Source organism: Danio rerio, chromosome 24 (genome assembly GCF_049306965.1).
Source record: "Danio rerio strain Tuebingen ecotype United States chromosome 24, GRCz12tu, whole genome shotgun sequence".
Lineage (NCBI taxonomy): Eukaryota > Metazoa > Chordata > Actinopteri > Cypriniformes > Danionidae > Danio > Danio rerio.
The window spans coordinates 43,443,368-43,470,255 of NC_133199.1; the positions used below are offsets into that span (position 1 = coordinate 43,443,368).

A 26,888-nucleotide genomic window follows, 5' to 3' on the forward strand; every position below is an offset into this window, starting at 1 on the left:
AGGGGTTGCACTCCTACTCTTTACCAGAAGTGCCATAGGATTATTAATGAGAACAGAGAGTCAACACCTCGCATTAACATCTCATTTGAAAGACGGCGCTCACTGACCCTGCTGGCTTCACTAACACCACTGCCAACAGCAACCTAGTTTTCCCATGTGGTCTCCTTTTCAGGTACTGACCAAGCTTAGCCCTGCTTAGCTATAGTGATTAACCACTCTTGGGCATATATGAACAGGTGTTTCAGTCTAATGTTAATGTATAATTTCTATGTGAATTAATGTTTTGAGTTTTTACTGCAAATGTCACAACTATAACGCTGGAATTACTCGTATATGTATGTATGTATGTATGTATATACATTTATATACATATATACACACACACACACAGTTGAAGTCAAATTATTCGCCCCCCTGTTTATTTTGTTCCCCAATTTCTTTTTAACAGAGAGCAGATGTTTTCAACACATTTCTAATCATAATAGTTTTAATAACTGATTTATTTTATCTTTGTCTTGATGACTGTAAATAATGTTTGACTAGATATTCTTTAAGACACTTCTATACAGCTTAGAGTGGCATTTAAAGGCTTAACTAGGTTAATTAGGTTAACTAGGCAGGTTAGGGTAATTAGGCAAGTTATTGTATAACGATAGTTTCTTCTGTAGAAAAAAATAAATAGCTTAAAGGGGCTAATAATATTGACTTTAAAATTGTGTTAAATATTAAAAACTGCCTTTATTCAAGCTAAAATAAAACAAATAAGACTTTCTCCAGAAGAAAAAAATATTATAGGAAATACTGTGAAAATATTTAAAATATAGAAAATAAATAAAAAGGGGTTAATAATTAAGCCATGTACAGAGGACAGAACAAAAGCTAAATGAATACATTTGAATGGTTATCTATTATCTTAATTATTAATTATTAGCATGAAGGACAAACAAAAATGTAAAATAAATACATTTATATAAATAAAATGATAAAATTCTTATTTAAAAATGCAAAAAGCTAAAAAAAAAACTAATAAAACTAATTAACTATTTTAAATATATATTAATATATATAATATAATAAATTATTATAACTAATTAAAACTATTAATTAAAACTATAAACATTTTATACAGTTCACAGCAAATAATATAAAACTATGTGGAAATTAATATATATATATATAATTCTCACTTCAACTGTATGTTCTTCACATCAAGGTTTATAATGTTGCAAGCTCTATTTAAATAGTCCTATGACAAACATTTATAAGAAACAAACCAATATTGTAGCTAATATTGTGTGACTTAGTTTGCAGTGAAAGACATGTTTTTTTGTGTGATTTCTGATTTAGATTTCTCTCATCTACATTTATGTATTTAATAAGGAAAACAGACTTAAATCTTGCTTTTGTTATTGCTGAAGATGTGTAAATGTTTTCTGTGAAGGTTGTGTTTCGGGTTATGCATGTACAGTTTGTAGAGTATGAATATCATGTCTATAAAGGTGTGGGGAGATTAACTGCGAGATGTTTTTGAGTAGTAGTGGGATCTGATTCTCACTGTTTGTCTGTCTGTATACCTGTATTGCTTTTTTATCCTCTTGTTAAGTCGTGACGTATGGAGTACTGTTTCCGGGTTGAAGCCGCTGCTCATTTAAATTGAGAAAACATTCGCCAGTTTTTAGACCTATCACATCTTAAAGTGAATTTTATATAAGAGCATGGTGTACACGAGAGTCTTTGGACATGCTGCATCACCGAAATCAATATTTCATCAACTTATGCAAAACTAATCACTTTCTGGCCATCTGATATTAGGCATTGATAAATGTATTGTGATGTTCGAAAAGTTTTGCAGCGCTTTTAAACGTTTATTATTACCATTTGTTGAGTCTCCCCATTCAGTTTGATCCGGAAGCCGCTTCACGTGACGTCACACTTGACAAGTGGATAAATCGTCTTGGTATATTTTCTTGTTAATATATTTTACAGTGTGATATTTGCAATAGTTCTGTCTGTAAACGTAATTAATTATTTAGCTTGTCTTTAAAACGTGTGCAGTTATATTGTGGTGTAGGTTTATGTGTGTATTCCTGTTTTGATTTAGAGGGATTATTGTGAACTATTTTGAACTGGATTTGGGGATTGGTTTTTATTTTAAAGGGGTGGTCCACTACGATCTCATATTTTAAACTTTAGTTGATGTGTAATGTAGCTGTGTGAAAATAAACAGCATCTCTGAATGTAAAAAGTTCTAAGTTCAATGCTAAGGGAGACCTTGGTTTTTACAGAGTTAGCTTAGCAAAGCCTACAATGAACGAATTTTGGGGACTACAAAAAAATACTTCCGCCCCCTGTGACATCACAAGTTCGTTTACTGCGCATCCCACACTGCGCATGCAGGTAAGGTCCGTGGCCAGAGGTGCTGTAACGTTATAGCAGAGATGAAGCTAAAAATGCATCTAAACACGGCTGTTTCCACAGAGCTTCGTCTGTTTCTGTATTTGGGCTTCCAAAGGACACGACACAAAGACAGAAGTGCCTTTAGTTCAATATTAATTAACTTCCAGAGAATTATAAAATACTCAGCAAGCATGATTTGACAAAACAGCTCCAGAATCTCTCCCAGTTCAGTGCTGGATTCGGCTAAAATCTCCTCAAAGCAGAAGTTGTGATCTACAAGTAAGTGTTTTTATTTTTTAAAATTGATCATGACATGTACAGTGTCTAGCGTAGCAATGATGTAAACAATGCGAAATGCTGCTTTGCGGGCAAACGATTTAGCTACAAACTCACATTTATCAGCCAAACTCCTGTAAACACACACTCACTCCACCAGCACGATCTCTTATGTGTGTGCGCGACTGCACTGATTGTCTTGGCTTTTTCATGTGTTTCACATCTCAGATAATGAAGTCGCAAAAGATATGTGGATGATTTATATTACTTACACCTGCATATTCCGGATACTCGTGAAAGACGTCATGACGCATAGAGTTAAAAAAAACACAGATTAGCTTACCTGACTAGTGGTCGCAGCAGAATAATAAATCAAGGCTCAACAGGTAGCATCTCACATCTTGTGCTTTATTCTTCTGTCACGATATATTACAGAAAATAACTTAATCCGAGCATCAGAGAAAAAGAAAGTCCCGCGCTCTTGCGCTTGTTACAGAAAGTTCACACCACACAAACACACACATAGACGCACACACAGACGCTGTTAAAGGAGCCGCACCCCTTTTTCACTCGTTAGTTACAGACACTTGTCAGATGTTATTTTAGAGAGCGGGCGCGAGGTTGACTTCATGTTTACACAGCAGAAAAGCGTGTGCTTTTACGGGCGTGACGTGGAGCCGATCCGCCAATAGCAGCACATTATGTCGATGACCAATCAGAGTCACTTAAGGGCGGGCCTTTTAGAGGAACTAGGAAATATGACAGTCGTTTTCATGTTAGCTGAGTAGCTGTGTATAATCAAAGTGAGATATATGAAAAAATTACGCGATTTCCGTCAAGTGAAACATAAGCACACATTGCTTTGCATCTTATAAACACAACCAAGCCTTAAAATTACATTCTGGACCACCCCTTTAAATAAAGCTGTCACACATGAGCCGTTTGCTTTATTTCACTACAATATAAAACCGTAAGCTCTCAGTATAATAATATCCTGTAATAATATTGTACATATCAGGGGTTCCCAAACTTTTCAGCACGCGACACCTTCAATAACAATGATACTGACCGACTCACGACCCCTAAATTCCTTGATGTGGTTATAAATATACATACGACGCACAACAATAGGCCTATATAAACACGAGCAGCAGTCATTTTAATAGTCATTCATTAATTAGTTTCATTTAATATTATCCTCAGCTAAAGAGACTAGTGTTTTCAGCACAAGTCTATTGTTGGGTTAATTTTGGAGACTAATCAGAGATCCTCCTCAATGTTCAGTTGTGGCCTGTACTCATTTTTAATGTATTTGACTGCCATAAAGGTGTCAAAGTTTAACCTGGTGTTATGAAATCAATCTACTATGTTCTTAATCTAACATATACATGATTTCATTTGCATCTGTGTTAGTAAATACAAAGCTATTGATGAAATCCAGGTATGACAATGCTTCAGATGATTGTTCTGGAGCCTACAGCTAATCAATCTGTCAGATTTTGGGGTGCATTACAGCTCTAAAGAGAAAAAATAAATGATCTTAAATAAAATAAATACATTTATAGAGATGGTATATAAGTATATAACTTCACTCATCTGGGAAATGGAGGTTACGTGAATGGTTTGTGAGCACAATTACGTGCACACAGCATGCCATATCATCTGATAATTGTCAGAAATAATTCCAAAAGGCAACTGACTGTGTAAAGAAACATTAACCAAAACAAAAATATATGTATATGGCGAGTTCAGCAGCTAATCAGCCGGAATCAGCTGAGGTGACATGTTGTCATGAAGGGTTATATCAGTTATATTAACCAAAGCCATCTTTTGTACCAGGTTGTAAACATCTATTTATCAGCTGTAAATAATTTAGCAATGCTGTCAGAAATCACCTGGATTTCCTGGAGCCAGCCCCCAAGGCAAGTCGATGAATTGCAGTTTTAGTTACTTCCGTATTGGTTTCCCGAGGTAGAGCGGGATGTTGCATCTTGGACGCAACTGACGTGGGTAAGTCATGTGATGTGAGTTCCATTCATACTCACATTCATACTGTATAGTACAGGGGTGGCCAACCCTGTTCCTGAAGAGCCACCTTCCTGCAGATTTCAATTGCAACCCATATCAAACACACCTGCCTGTAATGATCACGTGGTGTTCAGGTCCTAATTAATTGGTTCAGGTGTGTTTGATATGGATAGCAACTGAAATCTGCAGAAAGGTAAGAGGGTTTGCCACCCCTGGTATAGAAGGTACTTTTCTAATAGCAGAATCAGACGTTTAAAATCAAGTAGTAGTCAACACAGCCCATCATTTTATATTTAAAAAAGCAATACAAATGCTATATTTTTACTAACATTTATTCTTAGTTACTTAGAATTTGAACGTATAAACAATGGTACAAAACTGAATGTTGGTTGTCGGCCGGAGGGGTACGGGAAATCCAGGAGCTCCACTACCAACAACGATCGCTGCACAAATGAGCTGTCTGAACCCTGCCGGAAGCTTCTTTTTTATACAGGCCTCTGAGACCAGCAGCCAATCAGAACACGAGATCACGCTGAAGTGGGAGCCTATGGGATAACAGAAAAACCAACAAGAAGGCGGGACAAAGAAAGAGACCTATGCAATAAGCAATAAGACTAAATATATAAATTTAAGCCGTAACAAAACATTAAGATACAGTACATCATGCTTATTTGTGAACGTCCGAGTAAAGCAGGGGTTCCCAAACTTTTCAGCTCGCAAACAAGAATGCCAGTAAATCACGACCCCCAATATCCTTCGAGGTGGTTGTAAATATACAAACGCACACACACCAATAGGCCCAAGTAAATTAAAATAGAAATAAAATATGGTAAATATAATAGTTTAATAAAAAGATTTAGATTTTTGGAAATCACAAAGCGACCCCTCCTGATTGTCCCGACCCCCACTTTGAGAACCACTGGAGAAAAGTTCAGTTCATGAGAATCAGCACCTCCAAGTCAGAGGTCATGGTGCTCCAGCGGAAATAGGTGGCTTGCCATCTCCAGGATGGAGGAAAGTCTTTACCCCAGGTGGAGGAGTTCAAGTATCTCTGGGTTTTGTTCACGAGTGAAAGAAGGATGGAGTGTGAGATTGACAGGAGGATTGGTGCAGCTGTAATGCGCTCGATGTATTGGTCAGTTGTGTTGAAGAAGGAGCTGAGCTGAAAGTCAAAGCTCTCGATTTACCGGTCAATCTATGTTCCTACTCTCACCTGTGGTCATGAGCTTTGGGTGATGATTGAAAGGACAAGATCTCAGATACAAGCGGGCACAATGAGTTTCCTTCACAGGATAGCAGGTCGCATCCTTATAGACATGGTGAGGAGCTCGGAGTAGAGCCGCTGCTCCTCCACATCCACAGAAGTCAGCTGAGGTGGCTCAGGCATCTGTTTCGGATACCTCCTGCACGGCACGCCTACCTAGGGAGGTGTTCCAGACCTAGGGGGAGATCCCGGACATGCTGGAGGGACTATGTCTCTTGGCTAGCCTGGGAATGCCTCTGGAGGAGCTGGAGGAAGAGTCTGGAAAGACGAAAGTCTGGGGTTCTCTCCTAAGACTGCTGCCCCTGTGACCCGGCCCCGGAAAAGAGGTTGAAAATGAATGAATGGAGTAAAGTTTTGATTTAATTGTTTATAAAAACATTTTTTATGAGGTTTTTACATTCAAAACATGCAGAGATTCATGATTAATGATGCAGAGATAATTAATGCAGACGTTTTTCAGCAGTTATTGTCTCTGTTTTTTTTACTAAAACAGAACATATCCTGAAAATAAGAGACACACACCAGCACAAATACTGCTGAATCCCTTCTTTAATGACACTGATCTCTCTCTCACACACACACACACACACACACACACACACACACACACACACACACACACACACACACACACACACACACACACACAGAGGTCAGCAGGGCGAGTATACAGTATTCACATACACAGAAAACAAGCACAGTCTTGCACTGAAACATTTCAAGTTGTAATAATGTTGATTGTTTTTTAACATTTTTGTTGAGAAAGAAGCGAGTCCCAGCATACAGCAGTCACAAATAAATCCAGTTTATCCACATTAAATAAACACTTCTGAAGATGATGAAGATTCCTCTCACATTATAGCTGTATTTCCACTGAAGACAGTCACTCATTTGTATTTCAGTGACAGAACGACAACAGCTGAGGAATACCCAGGGTCAAACAGTCAATGTCCATCATAAGAGTGTGTGACGAATAAACTGAAATCTAAAGTCATTTCATTCAACCTAAAGGAACGGTTCAATCCCAGATCAATCCTTAAAACAAAAACAATCAAGAAGTGTTTTTAATGCAGTCTAAAAATCTCTCATCATTCTTAGAAAAGTCATCTCTGAAGAGAAACTCATCTGCAGAAACACATTTCCACCACACAAGTAAAAGAATAGTCGCGAGTCAGAATAATCACGACATTAAACATGACCCTCTTCATGAGATAAACGGCAGAATTAACAAAGTCGCACAATTATGAGATTAAACTTCTTAGTTATGACTGTGTGGGTGGCACGGAGGCTCAGTGGTTAGCTGAGATGGTCAGAAGATCAAAAGTTTGCTGATTCAAGTCCTGTCTGGGTCAGTTGGCATTTCTGTGTGGAGTTTGCATGTTCTCCCCTTGTTGGTGTGGGTTTCCTCCAAGTGCTCCGGTTTCATTCACAGTCCAAACACATGCGCTATAGGGGAATTGATTAACTAAATTGGCCAAAGTGTGTGTTTCCCGGTACTGGGGTGCTGCTGGAAGGGCATCCGCTTCGTAAAACATATGCAAGAATAGTTGGCGGTTCATTCCGCTGTGGTGACTCTTGATGAATAAAGGGACTAAGCCGAAGGAAAATGAATGAATGAATGACTTTGTGTTATAATTATGACAAAAGAAAGTCAAAATACCAAAAATACTGACATGTCAAATATAAATAATGATGTAAAAAAACTTTATGTACTTCCAACAACATAAATATTGCAAAATATAATAATAACAATAATAATAGTATCAAAGTTATTAAAGTCTTAATCATGACTTAATGACAATTATCACACAATGACACAATTGCATTACATTTCAGACACTAAGACTGTATTATGAGGTAAAAAATTATACATATTACATGAATCAATATTATTAGACTATCAGAAGATAAAATAGACATTTATTCAATTATTACGGTATATAAATATTAACATTTTTGTGTAAAAATTGTGACGTTTTAATTGTAATTCTCTATAAGTCATAAATGAAATATCAAAATAATGATTTATTTGTTCTAATGAATAATGTCATAAATTATCAGCAATTTTAACTTGTTTCATTTTCCTTCGGCTTAGTTCCTTTATTTATCAGAGGTCGCCACTGCAGAATGAACCACCAACTATTTCAGCATATGTTTTATGCAGCAAATGCTCTTCCAGTCGCAACCCAGTACTGGAAAAAACCTATACACTCTCTCTCTTCATACACTTCGGCCAATTTCGCTTATTCAATTTCCCTATAGTGCATGTGTTTGACTGTGGGGGAAACCAGAGGAAACCAACGGCAACCCGGGGAGAACATGCAAACTCCACAGAGAAACGTCAACTGGCCCAGCTGGGACTTGAACCAGCGACCTTCTTGCTGTGAGGCGAATATGCTAATAATTCTGAATTTGCATCTTAAATTTACCTCAAATGTATTAATACCTAAAGCCCCTTTTGACATATATCTTATAGTCTTAAGTGTTTTCCTCTTATGTGGCAGAAATGGGCTTCGGTACAGTTGAACATATGCTAATGCATTCAGTCACAATTACCATAATTACCAATCCTGCGAGATGACAACCCTTCAAAGCTTTTAGCCTCCTCCGAATATTAATAATCCGTATCCATGGCGACGCTCTTAATGAGGTCCTTCATTTTAGCCTCTTGACGAACATCAAATAACAAAGAGCATCAACTAAAGCCACCAGTTATGATCTATTTAATGATTTAAAGCTACAGTTTGCGCTTTGGATTGGATAAAATGTGATCTGATTTGCAATAAATACACATTTTTGTCCAGCAGCTTTATTCAATTGCTGCTTTAGTGTAAAAATATGACATCAGGAGTTCATTTGCACAGTCCGACAAGCCATTTTTGTTAATTTTCTATCTAAAAAAAGCATGATTTATTTAAATAAATGAAGGGTTTATTTTATTAACGAGTTAGCTTATTATGCAAATGAACTCAATTAATGTTCTGTAGTCAAACAGAGATGATGTTACATGAAGAGATGTGTATTTTATTTTCCTAAATTAAGCCGTTGATTTAAGTGGAACGTAAATATTGAGGGGAGAAAAATCTTCTGGATGATCACAAGTAAATAATAATATATAATTCTGTAGAAATGCATCATTAAAACAAACTAATATCTGTCTCACAATACACACACTTTCTGACCCGACATGAAAGACTCAGGATAAATTATAAATACCATTCGTGAACTGTACAGCGCATAAAAAACACAGATAAAACTGAGCCTCGCGATTGGATTTGTTGATCAGGGAAATGAAATAAAGCCATTGCGGCACAGTGAGCCGTTGCACAGTGATCATTGAGCACATGCATTAAATTAAACACTGCAGAAACTGTACATTTCCTAAAATTGATAACAGTTTTTACCAATATAGGCTCATTCTGAGTGCGTAGCCCTATATACATTTCTGGAGATTGTGAAATATGTAGCCAGAGGTGTGTATGGCTGCATTTCATCTTTAAAACAAACGCTACAGGGCGGTGTGACGTCGTTCCCTTTTGCGCTAACAGCTGACCGCTTACCTTCGTGTGGACGGCTTTACTGCTGTTATCAGTTTGTCCAGTGGCTTGCCGCGTACGTTGGAGGATTTGTGGCGTGGAGCAAAGTTGATTGTGACAATGGGGTTCGAGTTTGGCAAAGAACGGTTCCAGAAAGCAGGTAAGACAAAAACAGAAGCCAAAAAATAAAGAAGGAAATAACAGGGTGAAAATGTGGTAAAATCTGAAAACGTAGTAAAAGTCAGGCTTTTGTTTCTCTGGGTGCTTTTAAAAACACTAATGGTTGGGTTTAGGGAAGGAGGAGGGCGGGTCAGTCGACAGCAGCCTCTGGTGCATTTACGTGAGAACAGCAGGTGCGAATGGCACTCACGAGAGAAATTTGAGATATGAAAAAGCGTACACAGCTGCCTCTGGTGGACTCACGAAAACAAAAACTGCAGAAGAACGTAGCTCCCTGGATGTTTTTGGCACTCTCCAGAAATGTATATAGGAGTACATAATCAGAATGAGCCTGGGTTTGTTTGTACACACACACACACACATTGTAGAGATGACGACCGTATTTAAATACCATTATTGAAATTCACCAACACAGGCGTCACATCTTCAAAGATCTCTAGCACCTTTAGCATGTTTGAAATATGTTTTTGTTAATATTTTGGGATTTTTCCGGTTGTAAAAACGCACTATATAGCCCTCAGAGAAGTGCTGCAACAGTCTGACGCAGCGGTTCTCAACTGGACTCTCAAGAATTAAAATGCAATTAAAATCTCATACAGTCAAAGGCATGTTTTGATCATATTCTACACCATTTCAGGACAAATATATCTGTCATCTTGAAGAAGGGAGTCAAAGTAGAGCACAAATAAAATGTGTGATACTGGCATTTTTTTACATTAATATACATCAGGTAGACGAAAATACAATCCACAGGTTTGCATTCATAAATAACATTTCCTCGTGTTTTCATATTAAGTCTGTTATTTATATTTAGGGCAAACATAATAATAAAAACTATTTTGGCTGTTCAAACTACTTTTTAAAATGAGCTGAATAAACATAATTCTTAGTTATTTTTATGTTCATAATATTAATATTTATAAAAAGAAATAGGTTGATTTGATTGATTTTGTTTGGGACTTGTGTTGTGTTAGTTAGATTACACTACCAGTGAACTGATTGGAATATTATTATTTTTTAAATGTTTTCTTTTATTATCTTGTATGCTAAACAAGGTTGCATTAAAAAAAATTACAAAATACAAGAAAAATAGCTGAAGTGTTATTACAATTAAAGACAACTGATTCTATGTATGCTTTATCCTAATTTATTATGTAATTTTAAAGCCAAAATTACATCATTGTTACACTTCAGTCATGTGATCCTTCAGAAATAATTTGAATATTGTAATTTCATTGAATAGTTATTATAAATCATTTTTAAAAGATAAAAGACTTTGCAAAAACTTTTAATAATCCTAATTATTCCAAACAATTAACTGGATGTGTTTAATATATTTTCAGCATTATTAACTATTTCAATGTTTTAAATCCTAATTTATTCATGCAATTTAAAGAAATAATCTGAATATTTTAATTTCATTAATCAGTTATTATTATTCATTTTTAAAAGAGAAAAGACTAATTTCAAAATCCTTTAACATTTTTAATTATTCCAATTTTGACTGTAATTGTTTAATATCCTTTCAGCTTTTAATTTGATCATTATTAACAATTTTTAAAGATAAAAATCCAATTTCAAAACCATTTAAAACCATTAATTATTAGAAACTTTGGAAAGGAAGTGTATAATATTATTTTATCCCTTAATATTACTACTATTAATGATTTAAAAAATAAAACAACAACATTTAAACATGAGAATTATTCCAAACATTACTTTAACAAGAAGTATATATTATTTCATCCTCCAATATTATAGGGCAATTCTGAGTCTAAATCAGATGTCAATTCCAAATCCTAAAAGAATAATCAAGCTTTTGTTTAATCCAGTTGAGAACCACTGATAATTAAATCCACATTCTCCTAAAAACTCTGGTTTTGGTGAGTTTACAGTTCACAATCTTTCAGGATGTAAAGCCAAGATACAAGCCTGAAACACGCACAAACACTGGGATTATAAATACACACACACACGTCTGATCATCTGATATTGATGAGTTTTGTCCAGATCTACCTCATAATACACACCTAAACGCTGCAGTTTGTTGAGTGTTGATTTCATGCATTTGCAGTCCACATTAAACGCTCTGCCAGCAGCATGCAGACAGTCTGAGTTTCACATACACTAATGGACAACATTTTAAAAAGCCGTACTATTAAACCCGAGTAAATACAAACACGTCGCAGAAACAAAGGCATTTCAGCAAAGCGTGGCATCGTCGATTTATTCTGACTGTATACTTGACTGTAAATGTTTCATAATGAATACAGTCAAGCATGCTGAAGTTCAACTGGATGCATGAGGCACATTTGCATCGCATGAACTCAAATTTGCACATTACTAATATTCAGTATTTCTCTAAATGAGCAGTTCACAGCAACATGAATGTTCAGCACAAAAAACCAGCTTAATTTAATGCAATTTATCAGTGCATAAAAACAAAATACTTAAGTAAAAAGTCAATTATTAAAGATTATTTGATTATTAATAATATAAAAGTTTAAAAAAGCAGCATATATTTAGTTTATTACCACAACTTTTAATCAATTTAGAGATTCATTTCAGAGACCAGAAATACGAATATTAATGTATATGTATATTTCTTAATTTATTTAAGTTTATTTCAGTATTAATTTCATTTTGATTCTTCTTTACAGAAAAAGAACCATGGTTTTATTATAGTAAAAGTGCAGTAACCATGTTTTGTGTGTGTGTAATGATCATCATTACCATACACTGTTAAAAATGCTGGGTTCAAAACAATTCCTTCATGTTGTCCAAACACAAACAGATTAATTTAACTTGATTGTTTTTACACATTTAAATGGATTAAACGTAAAACAATTAAGTTGTCCCAAAAACACTCAAGAATTGTGTTGATTCAGCTCATTTTACACTAACAGCAAAGGATTTTTATAAACTAGAGTTACTATATCAAAATAATGGTGAATTTGCTGTTCACATGATTTAACAACAGAAAACGAGCTCATTTTTTGGTTTTATTTGCAGAAAAGTCATTTTCATGATGAAGGTTTTATTGATTTAATTGATGTGTTGGGATAACACAAAACAAATATGATACTATATATTAAAGATGATTAAAGTTTATACTATTGTATTTTTTAAAACTTTAAAATGTCATGTTTAATTTGACAATACTTGCCATTTCTTGGTTAAAACTATTTTATATTTTTTAAATATATTTTTCTTCCAGTGTAAACAAAACTGCCACATTTATTTAATGCAAATTTTGATGCATTTTTAAACAGATGCTCATGTTTTTAAATTGCATTTTCCCATGCACAATTACTTACAAGCTTCAAATCTGACAGCTAAACCTAAATCTAGAATTGCTCTGATATGATTAATAAGCAGTGGGCAAAAACAAATCTGTTGCATTGGTCTGAATTAGAGTTGTGGTCTAAATAATTAACCAAATTAATTCTGCTAATTTTTTAAATACATTGCAATTTACTCTTTATAACAGAAGATGGCGCTCTAGACTTACAAAAAAATCCTAGAGCACTATCTGTTGTTAAAAACTAAGCTCAAACTCAAATCAAAAAAAGAACAGTGATGCACTTGATGAAAACTGCAGAATTGATTTCTCGTCTTTCTAGTCTGATGCATAACAGATTACCATTAAAAAGCTGATGATGTCAGCGCAATAGCCTAGGGGTTAGCTCGCTGACATATGGTGCAGTAGCACTTCAGGGTATCCTGAGTTTGAATCCAGCTTGAGGGCATTTCCCGAGCCTACTCCCTCTCTCTCCCCCTTCGTTTACTGTTTAAAATACTGTCCTATCCTCTCAACAAAGGCCAAAAATAAATCTTTAAAAAAATAAATAAATAAATAAAAGCTGTGGATGATGATTGCACCAAATATTATGCTGTTGTGAACACATTTGCCTCCAGTGAAGCGATTTCAAGAAAACACGTAACCTCTTTTCCAGTTGTGCCCATGCATTAGTGGTTGCGCTCATGTTAGCAGTAGAGAGACATCCGACTGCGCCGCATGGCCTCGCTGATCAGATACGCCGGACTGACCTCCGGCTCCTCCGTCATGACCTCGATATTCTGCCATTCTCCGCACTGATTGGACTTCTTGATCGTATCGACCACACAGAGCGCATATAGACAGTCTTCAAAAGTCGCAGCCATCGTGAGTGGCCGTCCATCCCACGTGCGCCGGTCGTCCTGATCCTGAAACGCCTGTCGGAAGACATTCAATAATTCAATATATGGTGATATTGAACATACATAATATTGATATCGTGATCACTTCAAAATTATTATTATTATTTCAATTTTTAGAGTGCTTTTAAAGAATATTAAGATTGTATTTGCAGTGGGGTTTCATAACAAATGCTCGGAGACTTAATTGGTCAAAATGTTATTCTGAAACATTTACTTGTGACTATAAAACATACATTATAACACAGCTGTCTGGAATACTCGCTTCTGGTGTATGTTATTCCTTGATTAGCTGTTTTAGCTTTGTGTTTTTTAGCTGTTTGGCGCCATCTTATGTCTGAATAATGCTCAGGTTATTGTATACTCCATCAGCTGTTTTAGTTTCTGTCAGCTTTGTGTTTTTTAGCTGTTTGGCGCCATCTTGTGTCTGAATAATGCTCAGGTTAGTGTATACTCCATCAGCTGTTTTAGTCTCTGTCAGCTTTGTGTTTAATGAAATAATTAATAAACTATTACAGCTTTAAACAAAGTTTTGGGTCTAAGTTCTATGTTTTGTGGCAACTGGCTGTGTAATAAGCAGGATAAAGCACATCCAGGATAGATAGTTTTGCAAAGTAATGCCTTCAGACTCATACAAAAGTGCTTCGCCTCACATCGGTCTGCCAATGAACTTGTTGGACTTTATTGTGAGATAACGACCTCCTGGATGTACCTTATCTCTTATTTAACTCTCTGTAAAAAGGTTTTAATAGTTAACATTAGTTCGGTTGACTAAACTCACTATGAAAACAACAATTGTTTTTGTTAATCTTCGCTGATTTTAATTCAGGTAATGCTTAATAGCGTGTTAAAAGTGTAGTCGTAATTACAAGTCGTTTTAGTAAATAGTGTTAGTAACGGATAATTTCTGTTGCATTTATAAACTAATATTACCACAGTGATCTGACTTTTTTTACTGAGGATTTTAATCCATTAACTAACTTTTACTAATGAGACTTTGTGTTACTTAATAATCCATTCACAATTTAATCTGGCTGAAACATTTGTTTACTCTGAACATGCATTTACAATAACACAGGTATTTTGACCTCATGGACCTTTTTTACAAGACCGATATGACGCGTTCAATGGTCATCAGCATCTTAAATCCTTAAAAGTTTTTAATATTTAGATTTTTAAAAATGTTTACAAAAATTTACATGCATTTATGTGTGTATTATAACATCTTGGCATCAAATTAGGTGTTTATAATGCAGCATGTATAGTGGCAGGACAGTAAATCTGACATGATTCTCTCTTCTGGCTGCCGTTATCAGTCTCACACAATTGTTTCCTCTTTCTGTAAGTCTTGATAACCCCATCGCAGAGTTTTTCTTTTATTATTTCAGCAAATAGGATTGTAAAAAATTATTTATTGTACTCTCCCATTCACTGCTCTCTATGTTCACCCAGCTATGATGACTTGCGCTACTGAGAAACCTCGAAATGTGAAGAGGCTACATTATACCTAATAAAATAAACTTGTTTTGCAGCTTAGGTAAATATCGTGATAATACCGTATACCGTGATAAAAGCTTCTGAAGAAGAAAATGTTGTTATAAACCTACCTGTCGAACAGCCTGAACCATGCAGATTGTACCAGTGAGATACGGAGACGGGATATCCCGAAACGCCTTATCGGGTAAAGACGCGTTCCCGATAGCAGTTTTATCTTTCAATAGTAGCTCCTGTCCACATTCTCCGTCGTTTTTTTGCCCGTATAAATCCGTCCCGCAAACTTTTAACCTTCCAGCAGTTCCGACGACCACGACCTCTTGCCGAAATTCACCAGGGACATTAAAATTAAGCGTCACCGTGCAGCAAGCACCTCCCTCTAACACCATCTGAAATGTGCAAAAGTCGTCACTCGTGATTTGCCGAATCCCTCGGATGTGGTCGGTCTGCTTAACGAATGTTTTGAGGAATCCGTGCACTTTCGCTGCGCGTCTCCCTGTTAGAAAAGTGAGTAAATCGATGATGTAGCTGCCGACCGAATGCAGTCCGCCGCCGCCCATCAGGTCGTCGCAGCTCCAGTTGTATTTTTTCCCCAAAAGGCTCCCGCTGTGAACTTGCGCCTCGCAGACCATGAGTTCGCCAATATAACCCTCCTCCAGCAGCTCCTTCATGCGCACGAATGCCGGCAGGAATCGTAATACGTTTCCCATGATGCTCAGCAGTTTGGGGTAGTACTGCGCCGCTGACATCATGCGGAAGGCGTCCAGTGGTGTCGCCGTTCGGTCACAGATTACATTCTTGCCAATTCCTGAAACAATAAAAATGAGAGAGGATTAGATGTGTAGAGGACGTCAAAATAAAAGTCATCTAAAATGTTTTGTTTTTTTATACATGTTTTGTCTAAGACGTTTGTTTATTTAATGATATCAAGATGAATGTACAATGATACATAGTGAGTAAATCATTTTTGGGTGAACCATGCCTTTAAAGAGCTGCATGTACAGGTGTTTTTCCCAAACTTTTTTTCAACTTTTCCCAAAAATAAATGTTTAAAAGCCCTCCATAAAAGGGATTTTAGTATTTAGATGATTTTACATTTTAATTTAGTTTTTAAATTGTATAACATGTCAAAATAAAAGTCACATGAAGTAAATAAAATGCATTTCTTTAAAAAGACATTCAAATAAAAAAGTACTGTAAAAATTATTCAACGTGGAAGATGGTGTATGGTTTACTAGAGTTTATTATTTAAGCTTCATTTAATTTGGTGTGCTACTTGTCTTCTTTTAGTAAGTCAAAATAATCTTGAAGTAAACCTAGATGTCATCTCATTGAGTTTAAAGGAGATAATTTTATTTGTAGTGATGACACAATATTAAAGAGCTGCATTTACAGGTTTCTATTCACTGCAGCACCTCTAAATCTAAGCAGATGGCAACCTTTCCCAAACATAAATAAGATTTCCATACAAAAAAAATGTGCTTAGTGTTTTCATTATGTAGATACGATTCAAATCTTAATTTATGAATTTTTTCATTAATAATTGTATTATTATTATTTATATTGTAGAGAATGTCAAAATAAAAGTCCCTTTAGTTAATCAAATGACATTAAAATGAAATATGCTGTATTTTTATATGGAAAATTAAAGATTACTGATGTACAGCAGGGCGATGCAGTGGCGCAGTAGGTAGTGCTGTCGCCTCACAGCAAGAAGGTCGTTGGTTCGAGCCTTGGCTCAGTTGGCGTTTCTGTGTGGAGTTTGCATGTTCTCCCTGCATTCGGGTGCTCCGGTTTGCCCCACAGTCCAAAGACATGCGGTACAGGTGAATTGGGTAGGCTAAATTGTCCGTTTTGTGTGTGTGTGTGAATGTGTGTGGATGTTTCCCAGAGATGGGTTGTGGCTGGAAGGGCATCCACTGCGTAAAAAACTTGCTGGATAAGTTGGCGGTTCATTCCGCTGTGGCCACCCCGGATTAATAAAGGGACTAAGCCGAAAAAAAAAAGAATGATGTACAGTATATTACTGGAGGATAGCCTTAAAATAGCATGTATAATCTGTTATTGCCAGCAGATGGCAACCTTTCCCATATATAAAATCTAATAATGCTCTCTTTCAGCAAATTAAAAATAAACAACAAATATTCTTTATAATGAGATTTTGAGTGTTTAGATCTTGTCAAATCTCATTTGATTCATTCACTTTTTTTAACTTCATATTTATCAACTCCAGTTGGTAAATAATTATTTTTTAATGAAAATAGTGAACCAGTTTTGTTAAATATTTGTATGATTTCAGCAGACTGTTCTCTGTGTGAATATATTTTAAAAGGTCAATATTTCCTTTCTGCATAACTTTTTAACTGTGAAACACACACACCCTTTTCTACTTGTGCATCTCCACTCTTTGTTCATTTATTCATTTGTTTTCTTTCGGCTTAGTCCCTTTATTAATTTTTATCAACCACAGCGGAATGAACCATCAACCTATCCAGCAAATGTTTTACACAGCGAATGCCCTTCTACCTGCAGCCCAGTACTGGGAATATGCACACTTATTCACACTCATACACTACGGCCAATTTAGTTCATCAATTCCCCTATAGTGCATGTGTTTGGACTGTGGTGGAAACCGGAGCACCCGGAGGAAACCCACGCCAGGGAGAACATGCAAACTCCACTCAGAAATGCCAGCTGACCCAGCCGGGACTCGAACCAGCAACCTTCTTGCTGTGAGACGACAGTACTAACCATTGAGCAACTGTGTCACCCTCTATTCTTTGTTCCAATGTTATAAGCAAATGAAATTAGGACTTTTACTTTTGAATATATTTATATTTCAGCACATGCATCCTGCATTCACTCCTTAATCCTGTAAATAAAACACCTTTTACATGTTTTGCACTCATCCAGAACCCAAAAATTCAGCCAAACCATGATGTGATATTACATCATCACCATCATCATTATCTAATAAATATTGCATGAGATAATATGACCGTGTCCAGCACAGAAACATTAATAAGTCCATTGAAACAGAACATTTTCCTGAGACTTTCTGCACTAGAGAGCAGGCTAATCTCCCATTAGCTCTCAAAGGCAAAACCAGAGTCAGAAAATTAATCCAGCTGACCCATTTCTACAAATACTGAGAGAGAGAGAGAGAGAGAGAGAGAGAGAGAGAGCGAGCAGAAATTACGCCTGTGTTGATTCAGCAGTCATGATTTACTAACGCTCACCTAGTCAACATGAAAACACTCTCAACACACCATCCTGGAAAAATTCTATTAAAAATGTATATAATAAACATTAAATAAAAATAAACTAATAAAACAACGAATTGTTCGTAATCCTCCAATGAAATAACTTGCTCCTCCTCAAAAATGACTTTCACTTTCAGGTGATGTGATCAGGGTCTCTTACTTAAGCCCCTCCCCTCACCCTGACTCTGCTACATAAGACTGAGTGGAGAAAGTGAGTGATGGACGGATGACAGATGGAGAGAGTTAGAGATGGATAGACGGATAAATGGATGGATAAAGGGATATAGAGAGATGGATGGTGGGATGCATGGATGGATGGAGAGATATAGAGATGGATGGATAAGGGGATATAGAGAGAGATGGATGGAGAGATATAGAGAGAGATAAATGGATGGACAGGTATAGAGATAGATAGACAGATGGAGAGATGGATGGACGGACAGAGAGATATGGAAGGATGGATGGATGAATAGACAGATACTATAGATAGATAGATAGATAGATAGATAGATAGATAGATAGATAGATAGATAGATAGATAGATCATTAGTGAGAAGATACTGAGGCTTTTCTTTTCTTTCTCTCTGGAGATCTGAGCAGCATTAATGCACACTGAACCTGCACAACTCTCTCTCTCTCTCACACACACACACGCACGCACGCACGCACGCACGCACACACACGACTGCAGCCTTTGTCAGGATCCTCACAGTAAACAATTAAGCATCTTCAAGCCTACAAACCCAACAACCAACACAAATACCATGGCAACCACTCCAAACACCCAAACAAAACACAAACATCAAGTCAAATGCATTACCCAGAGCATCACGCACACACAGACATGAACACTATAAGAGCATGAGCTGTGTTAAATCTATCTCAACTCTTTCAATAATCATTTAAGTGTTTAAGTATACAGTGCTCAGCATTATTGAGCACACCCCCTTTTGATAATGAATATTTTTATCTATTTCTCAATCAATATAGACAATATATTTTGGTTTATTTGAACAAAAGAGGTTTACAAAAACAATTTTACTAAATTTAATATATTTTTTTTCATTCAATATTTCCCCCAACATATTAATTTGTACTATTTTGGGCTGCAATCTTATTAGATCTTATTGGATTAGTTCCAGTTTTGTCTTTGATACTGACTAATCTATAAAGTATCCACATTAATATATCACTGTAAAGCATCCTAAATGGTAAGCATGGTGGCGCAGTAGGTAGTACGATCGCAGCAAGGTTACTGGTTGCCTCGGTTGGGTCAGTTGGCATTTTTGTGTGGAGTTTGCATGTTCTCTGTGTGTTAGTGAGTTCAAACACATGTGGTGTAAGTGAATTGGGTGAGCTAAATTGTCCGTAGTGTATGAGTGTGTGTGGATGATTCCCAGAGATGGGTTACAGCTGGAAGGGCATCCGCTGTGTAAAACATATGCTGGATAAGTTGGCGGTTCATTCCGCTGTGGCGACCCCAGATTAGTAAAGGGACTGAGCCGACAAGAAAATGAATGAATGTTAACAGTTTTAGCAATTAAATACTGAGAGACAAACTCGTATAATGTAGTGTGATGAAGAGCAGAGACGCTGCGGTCTGTAAAGAGGGAAGATCATCAGGGATTGTGGCTGATCTCCAGTCATCAATAATACAGAGACTGAGACATCAAAGCAGAGCTGAACTGACACACATCAGCTGAACATTAACATCGAAATCAGACTACGCTTCTGCAAAACTCTGAACCTGCCTGCGGATCTTTCATGTCCCATTCTAAAACTAGTGAACAATAAGTGCATATACTACAAAAATCAGATTATAGATGAGTATTTTAGTGAAAACTAATGAACAATAAGTGCATATACTACAAAAATCAGATTATAGACGAGTCTTTTAGTGAAAACTAGTGAACAATAAGTGCATATAATACAAAAATCAGATTATAGATGAGTATTTTAGTGAAAACTATTGAACATTAAGTCCATTTACTATAAAAATCTGATTATAGATGAGTATTTTAGTAAAAACTATTGAACATTAAGTCCATTTACTATAAAAATCTGATTATAGATGAGTATTTTAGTGAAAACTAGTGAACATTAAGTGCATTTACTATAAAAATCTGATTATGGATGAGTATTTTAGTGAAAACTAGCGAACAATAAGTGCATATACTACAAAAATCAGATTATAGACGAGTATTTTAATAAAAACTAGTGAACAATAAGTGCATATACTACAAAAATCAGATTATAGACGAGTATTTTAATAAAAACTAGTGAACAATAAGTGCATATACTACAAAAATCAGATTATAGACGAGTATTTTAATAAAAACTAGTGAACAATAAGTGCATATACTACAAAAATCAGATTATAGATGAGTATTTTAGTGAAAACTAGTGAACAATAAGTGCATATACTACAAAAATCTGATTATGGATGAGTATTTTAATAAAAACTAGTGAACAATAAGTGCATATATCGAGTAATTTAGAAAAATCTAGTGAACAATTAGTGCATATACTACAAAAATCAGATTATAGATGAGTATTTTAGTGAAAACTAGTGAACAATAAGTGCATTTACTATAAAAATCTGATTATGGATGAGTATTTTAGTGAAAACTAATGAACGATAAGAGGATAAACTACAAAAAATATAATTGTAGACAAGTATTTTAGTGAAAACTAGTGAACAATAAGTGCATATACTACAAAAGATCGATTATAGATAAGTATTTTAGTGAAAACTAATGAACAATTAGTTGACAGGAGAACATGCAAACTCCACATAGAAATGCCAACTGACCAGCCAGGACTCAAACCAGCGACCTCCTTACAGTGAGGCCACAGTGCTAACCGCTGAGCCACTGTGCCGTTCTGCATATCTGATTCATAATAAGTAAAATATACAATCTCTAGCCTTTGTTAAGACGTCCATCAGGATGACTGACAGCAGAATTATTGTTCAGATGTACACTATTTTTTAGTTCTGCTGAAAGTGCAAGAATTAATCTTCAATGGTCATTTCTGTGTGTGGCTCAGCTGAGATTGAGTTTATAAAAGCTTCTTCCCTGCTGCTGAGTGTAAATGTGTGTGTTGGAGAGCAGAATATTACACTTCCATCATCCTAATGGAGACCTGACCCTGACAGAGAGAGAGTGAGAGAGAGAGAGAACAACATGAAGCAATAAACTGCAGAAAACAGCTAATGATGAAACCCAAAGCAGCCGCTAGTAGAGAAACTGACAAATGGCAGCAATTAAAGAGCAGAGAGAAGCAGAGTAATGGAGACGCGGGATTATTTCCATCTATACAGGCAAAACAGGCATGTGGTCATCAGGAAAACCCCAGAGAAAGATGATCTGCTCAACATCACATCACTATCAACCCTGTGTGCTTTCCTAAATGCAGGATCCTGCTCATGTTTCATTCATTTATCATGGCTTTACATAAAAAAAATCAACAAATTCAAACAAAATTAAACTCTGAACAAAATGCAACAGCTCGTCTGTTTTGTCTGCCCTCATCTGGACCATACAGTATTCCTGACCGATAATCTTCTCCTTCAATATTCAGTTTCATTCAGAAGCAGGACACTCTACACAGTAAGATGGATGAAGTTTGCTGTTAAAGGATTCATATTTTACACCAGTGTGTTTAGGTTTACTGTATCAGATTCACAGTATTTAGTTCAGGGTTTAACAATGACATATGCACACATACACACACTGACAGACGTGCACACACAAACATACACACACTATTGTACAGCTCTAATTATGGGGATTTCCCATAGATGTAATGATTATATTTATACTGTATAATGAGTTATGTAATTTATACTGTAGTGTATATACTATCCCCCTTACTAACATTAATACTAAGTACACGTACACACACATATGAACTTACACACATAGACATACACACACACACACAGACATAAACAAAAACACACACATGCACACTTATACAGACATACATATATGCACATATACACACACATTTAGACAAATACACACACACACACACATACAGACACATATATATACACACACATTTACAAACACACAACAAAATAAAGTAAAATCAAATTGAAATAATTAAGCAAAATTATACAATATTTGGCGTCATGGTGGCGCAGTGGGTAGCACGATCGCCTCACAGCTAGTAAGTCACAGGTTCGACTCCCGGCTGGGTCAGTTGGCGTTTCTGTGTGGAGTTTGCATGTTCTCCCCATGTGGTGCTCTGGTTTCCCCCACAGTCTAAACACATGCGCTGTTGGTGAATTGATAAAATAAATTGACTGTAGTGTGTGAGTGTGAATGCAAAAGTGTATGGGCGTTTCCCAGTTTTGGGTTGCAGCTGGAGGGACATCCACTGTGTAAAACATTTGCTGGATAAGTTGGCGGTTCATTCCGCTGTGGCGACAACTGATTAATGAAGGGACTAAGCCGAAAAGAAAATGAATGAATGAATGCTATTATTACTATTCTTCTTCTTCTTCTTATTATTATTATAAATCACAAATGTTTACCTAAAGCTTTATTAAAACAGTAGTGAAAATTTCCATCCACATTTATTTATTTTAATTTTTTTAAATACATTTACGATTAATAAAGAGGCTAAGCCAAAAAGGAAATTAATGAATGAATTATACAATATTCATGTATATTATAAAAAATGTATATATTTAATAAATATGTTTCTGCATTTGATCTTTATAAATGATCATTTATTATTTTTTATAGTTTTACACGTGTTTTTCTTTCAAACTAAACTACTGTATTAATCTTTAAGAAATGTGGATGGTAATGTCCTCTGTAAACCACTGTCAAATGATTTTTATTATTTATTTATTTCATTATTTTATAAGTATTTTGGTTTAACTGATTTGTAATTGTCACATTTATATTTACAATCACAGCGACAATATTCTAAACAACAGACAAAACCAAACATTTACTAGTTTTAGGTATAAAATCCTGAGCGATCAACTGATGCAGTGTTGACTGTGAATGACAGCATCAGGTAAGCGGGCTTTACTGAATAATGCTGTTCTGACGATGATCAAGTCTTATTATGGTGTTGTAAGTGTGATGATGAGTGTGTGGAACATTTCCAGGAAACACAAACACAAACATCGAGGTGTAATGGTGTAATCGAGCGGACACACACACACACACACACACACACACACACACACACACACACACACACACACACACACACACACCTGACCCATTACCTCAGGGTTTACAACACATTCAAACCCTGAGTGTTCAGAAAGCCAGCGAGTAAAACAGGTCTGCGTGTGTGTGTGTGTGTGTGTGTATGTGGCTGGAAACAGTTTCCTCCAACGGCTGAGCTCACATTTCCACTCCGTCTGCAGAGATGAATGGACAGATAATACACGTTTGTGTGTGTGTGTATGTGTGTGTGTCTTGTATTCACTATATGTTGTCTGAACCTAAATGTATCGCACAAGTATAGCAATACCAGTAAATGTTGACCTTGTGGGGACGTTATTTTGCTCGCCCTGAGGAAACCGACTCATGAAGAGAAAGAATGAAGTATTTTGAAACTGTAAAAATGCAGGGTGGCACGGTGGCTCAGTGGTTAACGAAAAGGTAGCTAGTTCAAGTCCCGACTGGTTAAGTTGGCATTTCTGTGTGGAGTGTGCATGTTCTCCCTGTGTTGGTGTGGGTTTTCTCCGGGTGCTCCTTTTTCCCCCACAGTCCAAACACATGCACTATATAATTAACTAAATTGGCTGTAGTGTATGGATGTTTCCCAGTACTGGGTTGCAGCTGGAAGGGCATCCGCTGTGTAAAACATGCCGGAATAGTTTGTGGTTCATTCCGCTGTGGCAACCCCTGATTAATAAAGGGACTAAGCTAAAGGAAAATGAAAATGAATGAATGTAGATGGTTTGCTGTGAGGGTTTGGTTTAGGGGCAGGATTAGAGGAAAGGAGAGGATATACAGTACATACATCAGTATAGGTATGGAGAGAGCCCATAAACAAACTGTGTGTGTGTGTGTGTGTGTGTGTGTGTCTGTGTTGGAATACATCAGCATCTTTACAGCAGAGATGCGAGATGACATTAATCACAGTGAGCGGCTCAACGCTTCAACACACAACACTTATATCAAGACTCACACCAGCACACACCGACATCACGAACACAGACACTATACACCATGATCTGTGTGTAATCTATTTGAATTCTTTCCACAATAATTAAATTAAATATATATATATATATATACACACACACACACACACAGTAGAGCAGCTGTTTGAGCATCGTTTCTGACTGCAGCACAGAGAGAGAGTTGTGTCGGTGAGCTGGAGGACACTGCAGAGATTGAGTTACAAATCCTCTGAGAATCTGAACAAATGCGCACACACACACGTTCATGCACAAACAATACACATTACGGACCCTTCAGTTCCAAACGCAAATGAAAATTGTGCTTTTTTCGTTTTTGCATGTAAATTTAAAAATTGTATTTAGCATTTCCTCCATTTCTTGAACTTCTCTCTGAGACTCTGCATGGTAGATTGTGTGTCCATGTGCTGAAACACGTTCTAAGATGATCTTAGAAGCTGTATTTATACCATAGAAACTAGTAGTTTTTGCTTTGCTTTGGCTTTTTTAGGGTTAATTATTGTGATCTCCCGACAGAGAAACACTGGCAAATCTCAGTAGACTGATGGCATTTCATGACGTTCAATCTTATAATCTTAAAATGTAAGCAAAATCCAACCCAAGCTCATTCTGAAAACGTAGCCCTGTGGACATTTCTGGAGACCGCAATTTACGTGGCCGTGTAATGGCTGCATTTCATTTTTTTAAGGGAACGCTACCGGGCGGTGTGATGCCGCTCCTCTTCGTGCTCGCCGGCTGACTGCTCACCTCCGTGTGGAGGGCTTTCCCACCACAACCAGTTTGTCTGGTTAGCTCGTCGTGAACGTTGGCGAAGCGGAGACCTAAAGGGGAGCCGACGGCAACAAATGGGTTCGAGTACGGGGAAGAGCGGTTCCAGAAATCAGGTAAGACAAAAAAACAGAATCCAAAAAATAAAGCGAACGAGTTTATAACGGGGTGAGAATGCAGGGAAATCTGAAACTGGTCAAAATCAGACGAGGGCTTTTCTTTTTCTGGACAGCTTTTGTAAATTGTTGCTTCGGTTTAGGGAAGGAGGAGGAGGAGGAGGAGGAGGAGGGTCAATTGGCCGGCCACCCAGTCAATCATTCAGTCAGTCAGTACGCAAGAACAGCGCGGGCACGAACAACGCTTACGAGAGGCGTTCGAGACGCAAAAAAGTGCGCACAGCAGCCTCTCGTGGATTTGCGAAAAATCAGCTGTTTTGTCATCACTTTAGACATTACGCTAGAGAATCATACAAACACTAGCTCTGAAGTGATGTTGAGCAATGGCTGAGCAACGGCTTCTGCTGTTCTGAAGTCAGCTGCAGATGTGTATGAATGGAGGAAGAAGTTCTATAATATTGACTATAATAATAATTGTAGTTCCTCTAATAAATGGGTTTTGAGACTCTTCGTGTTTGATCATCTTTTTTATATACATGATTATGCCGTCAAACTATTGCATAAACGCAATATCACACTCACAGAATATCACACACTAGCCAATGCACGCTTCCTCCAGGGCCAATATACAGCCATATCGCACTGCTACTCATGTGATATTGCTCATATTATTCAATTTTTTAACTAAATGTATCATACATAGGGTTGTAACAATATACCGGTATGACGGTTTACCACGATTTGAACGTGCACGATTATCATACCATGAACAATTGCATATCAACGGTTTTAACCATTAAAGACCGAGACAGCCGCCCGCAGCTAAAAATAAGTATTGCTCTTAAATGTTTAATAACTTTTGATCCGCTGATCTGATTCATACAATTCAAAGATTGGCATAAAGAAGAGAATCTTTCCAGGGCTGTATCACATAACATTCGCGGACTTTCAGAGGCTCCGGAATCAGTGCGGTTACGTCATCAAAATTTGACAACGCTGATTTGACAAAGAAACGCTCGTCACTGTGTCTCCGGACAAACCAGACATGATACATTAATGCATTGTCCCTCCTCCATGCCCAGATTGGTTCAAACTCGCTATATCACAACCAATAAGCATAGGTTTCACTTTTGTTTGTGGACCAACACTGAGCTTTTTGAACAACACGGAATGAGAGATACATTTCTG

At 36.6% G+C, this 26,888-nt stretch overlaps 1 protein-coding gene across 4 annotated transcripts in view; it reads right to left on the reverse strand.

Moving 5' to 3' along the window:
- Positions 1-3,062: 3,062 nt before the first annotated feature.
- gfod1 (glucose-fructose oxidoreductase domain containing 1) overlaps positions 3,063-26,888 on the reverse strand; it is a 42,509-nt gene continuing 18,683 nt past the window's right edge. Inside the window, exons 2-5 of one of the 4 annotated variants that reach the window (XR_012399598.1) lie at positions 15,486-16,180; positions 13,627-13,896; positions 4,930-6,267; positions 3,063-4,750 (exon numbers count right to left, since the gene is read on the reverse strand). Coding sequence is in view for 2 of the 4 variants with exons in the window: in XM_073941243.1 (XP_073797344.1) it covers positions 13,669-13,896; positions 15,486-16,180 (923 nt within the window). In the remaining 2 variants the exon portion in view is untranslated. Of the gene's footprint in view, positions 6,268-9,715; positions 13,897-15,485; positions 16,181-26,888 lie in introns of those variants that run through there. The other 3 variants (XR_012399599.1, XM_073941243.1, XM_009297668.5) reach the window with 3 other exon arrangements.